At 46.4% G+C, this 3,112-nt stretch overlaps 1 protein-coding gene across 1 annotated transcript; it reads left to right on the forward strand.

Annotated features, from left to right (window-relative positions):
* The first annotated feature begins 894 nt into the window (after positions 1-894).
* Positions 895-2,391, forward strand: LOC119579899. Its single transcript, XM_037927747.1, has 3 exons — positions 895-1,058; positions 1,156-1,754; positions 1,880-2,391. Exons 1-3 carry the CDS (start codon positions 895-897, stop codon positions 2,389-2,391), a joined length of 1,275 nt encoding a protein of 424 aa, XP_037783675.1.
* Positions 2,392-3,112: the final 721 nt, after the last annotated feature.

Genomic DNA, 3,112 nt, shown 5'->3' on the forward strand with positions numbered 1-3,112 from the left:
AGGCCCAGACTTGATGAATGACCTGCTGGGCATACTGCTCCTGTTTAGAGAAGGAAGAGTTGCAGTAGCTGCTGATATCAAGGCTATGTTTCACCAGGTCACCCCAAGGGATCGTGATGTTCTAAAGTTCTTGTGGTGGCCAAAGGGGGATTTCTCTGCGAGGCCAAAAGTATATTGCATGACTGTGCACTTATTTGAAGGTGTTTGGAGCCCCGCATGTGCATCATTTGCTCTCCTAAGGACACTATCTAAAACCAAATTAGCAGATGTAAAAACGAACTTCTATGTAGATGACCTCTTGATGTCTGTCGAGAATGAAGCAATGGCCATTCACCAGGCAAATCAGTTGAAGGACCACTTAAAACACAGTGGCTTTCACTTAACTAAGGGGATGTCAAACTCAAAAAGGGTTATTACTGTGATCCCACAGGAGGACAGGAGTCCTCCTGTTAAAGATATTGATCTGACGAAACAGGACCTACCAACTGACAGAGCCTTGGGGGTCCTGTGGAGCCTAGAGAGTGATGTGCTTCAGATCAGAGTAACTGTACCGGACAAGCCAATCTCAAAAAGAGGTATGCTAAGCGTCATGGGGTCAGTATATGACCGGCTTGGCTTGTTAGCCCCATTCACGGTGAGAGCAAAGATGATCTACCAAGAGGAAGTGAGACGTCAACGAGGATGGGATGAAGAGCTTGACTCACAGAATTCCGTAAAATGGAATGCATGGCTCAGTGAATTAAGGGAATTGGAGGGCTTCAGTGTCAACAGGAGCATAGTGCCTATGAATCTTGGAAAAATCAGCATCATTTCTGTGATGCATCCACAAAGGCGTTTGCAGCTGTTTCTTACTTGAGGATACAAGATGTGTCGGGCATCACTCACTGTGCTCTCATGTTGGCAAGAACAAGACTGGCTCCAATAAAGACAACCACCATCCCCAGACTGGAGTTGTCAGCAGCAGTCCTGGCAGCCACATCAGATGCAAAATTACGGAAGGAGCTCTCTTTGCCTATTGATGACTCCGTGTTCTGGACTGATAGTACTATTGTTCTGCAGTACATCATAAACACCTCCCGTTGATTCCACACATTCATCTCCCCAACAGTGGAGACATGTAAGATCGGAGCTCAACACAGCTGATTCTGCTTCCAGAGGTCTATCAGCTATAGAGTTAATGCAAAGAAAGGATTGGAAGGAAGGGGCAGAATTTCTCCTCTTACCTGAAGCCTCCTGGCCTCCTCCACCAGAACTTCCTGGGATTTCAAATGATGATCCTGACGTTAAGGATATGACTATATCATTTGCAGCTGGCACAAGGAAAGTTGCACCTGTGGACCCACTGTTTGGCCGATATTCCTTGTGGTACAAGCTGCAGCGAATTGTAGCATGGCTACGTAGATTCTGTTCAGCATGCAGAAGAAAGTGTTCACACCAAGACTCTAACCTCAGCGTTATGGAGATCCAAGCAGCAAGGATGGTTATCATCAGACAAGTACAAATGACCTGCTTTGCTGAAGTGTTGGACATATTGAAGAAAGGAAAAAATTTGAAGGCAAGGTGCCTTTATCGTCTGGAACCCCACTTGGATGACCAGGGCATGTTACGTGTGGGTGGACGGAGAGTCGATGAATATATCGACCAGAATTCTAGAAGGCCTCTGATCTTACCGAAAGATCATCCTGTAACCGCCTTAATAGTTCAAGACATTCATGTGTTCCATGCCAGGCACTCCGGCAGAGAACACATCTTTGGTTGACTGAATACTATGTAACTGTTTCACCTGCCAGAGAGTAAATTGCAAACCCCTGACTCAGAGGCAAGGAGATTTACCTATTGAGCGAGTTACACCGTGGCACCCCCCCTTTCTACCACACAGGAGTGGATTGTTTTGGCCCATTTCATGTAGTATGTAAAAGACACACAGAGAAGCGATTTGGTTGTGTCTTTACATGCTTCAGCACCAGGGCTGTCCATATTGAACCCTTAAAGTCTCTAGATGCTAGCGCCTTTCTCAACGCACTCATGTGCTTTATAGCCTGTAGAGGAACCCCTATGACGATCTACTCCGATAGAGGAACAAACTTCTTGAGAGCTGAAAAGGAGCTCCGAGCAACAGTTCATGCCTGGTCTAGGAACAAGTCCATTGATGACACATTTAAACAGAGGGGCATTGAGTGGGTTTTCCAACCCCCTGCAGCATCTCACATGGGAGGCGTGTGGGAACGGCAGATTCGAACCATACGGAAGATTTTCTCTTCGATCATAGGCATGCAGAGAATAGATGATGATCGACTACGAACATTATCTTGTGAAGTAGAAGACAATGAACAGCCGCCCTCTTACCGCGATCCCAGGCAACGTCACAGAACCAGAAGCTTTAACCCCTAACCATGCCCTGAGGATGAGTGTAGGAGATGGTATCCAGGTGCAGACAGATGACAATGCTTCACTTGACAACATCCATGCACAAGTCGTAGCAGATAGGTTCTGGAGAAGATGGAAAGCTGAATACCGGAACACATTGAGGATGAGACAGAAACAGTTGAAGCCATTCAGAAATCTTCAGGAAGGAGACCTTGTCCTCATTGTCGAACAACATACTCCCAGGAATCAGTGGAGGCTAGGGAGGGTGACAGAGGCTATAGCCGGTGAAGATGGCCTCGTGAGAAAGACCAAAGTCCGGACTAGTTCTGGAATCCTCATCAGACCCATAGTGAAATTATGCCTCTTAGAAGCATCATTATCCTAACCGGGATTATTTGCTTGCTCCACAGTGGAGCAAAGGGGGAGTGTAGCTGCCGCTGGTATATCACATACTTCATATTATTGTGTATCATATATTCTGTATATCACTTATTCTGTAACACTGCAATCGGAGAGGCTGTATTGTATAAAATTCATCTTCTGTGTCATAACCTCCTCGAGGAGGCCTAGTCGGTTGTGACCGCCGGGTCAACACATGGTCCGTATCAGCCATAAGAGCTGACCTGTCAGAACTTGTTTGCGTGGCGGGCCACCTAGGAAGTGATGGTGGCTCTTCATGTGATCGATGCTGGGAGATAGTGGGATCGTGACCCAACTAATGTATAACATATGAAGTAGAATGTTA

Source organism: Penaeus monodon, chromosome 13, assembly GCF_015228065.2.
Source record: "Penaeus monodon isolate SGIC_2016 chromosome 13, NSTDA_Pmon_1, whole genome shotgun sequence".
Taxonomy (NCBI): domain Eukaryota; kingdom Metazoa; phylum Arthropoda; class Malacostraca; order Decapoda; family Penaeidae; genus Penaeus; species Penaeus monodon.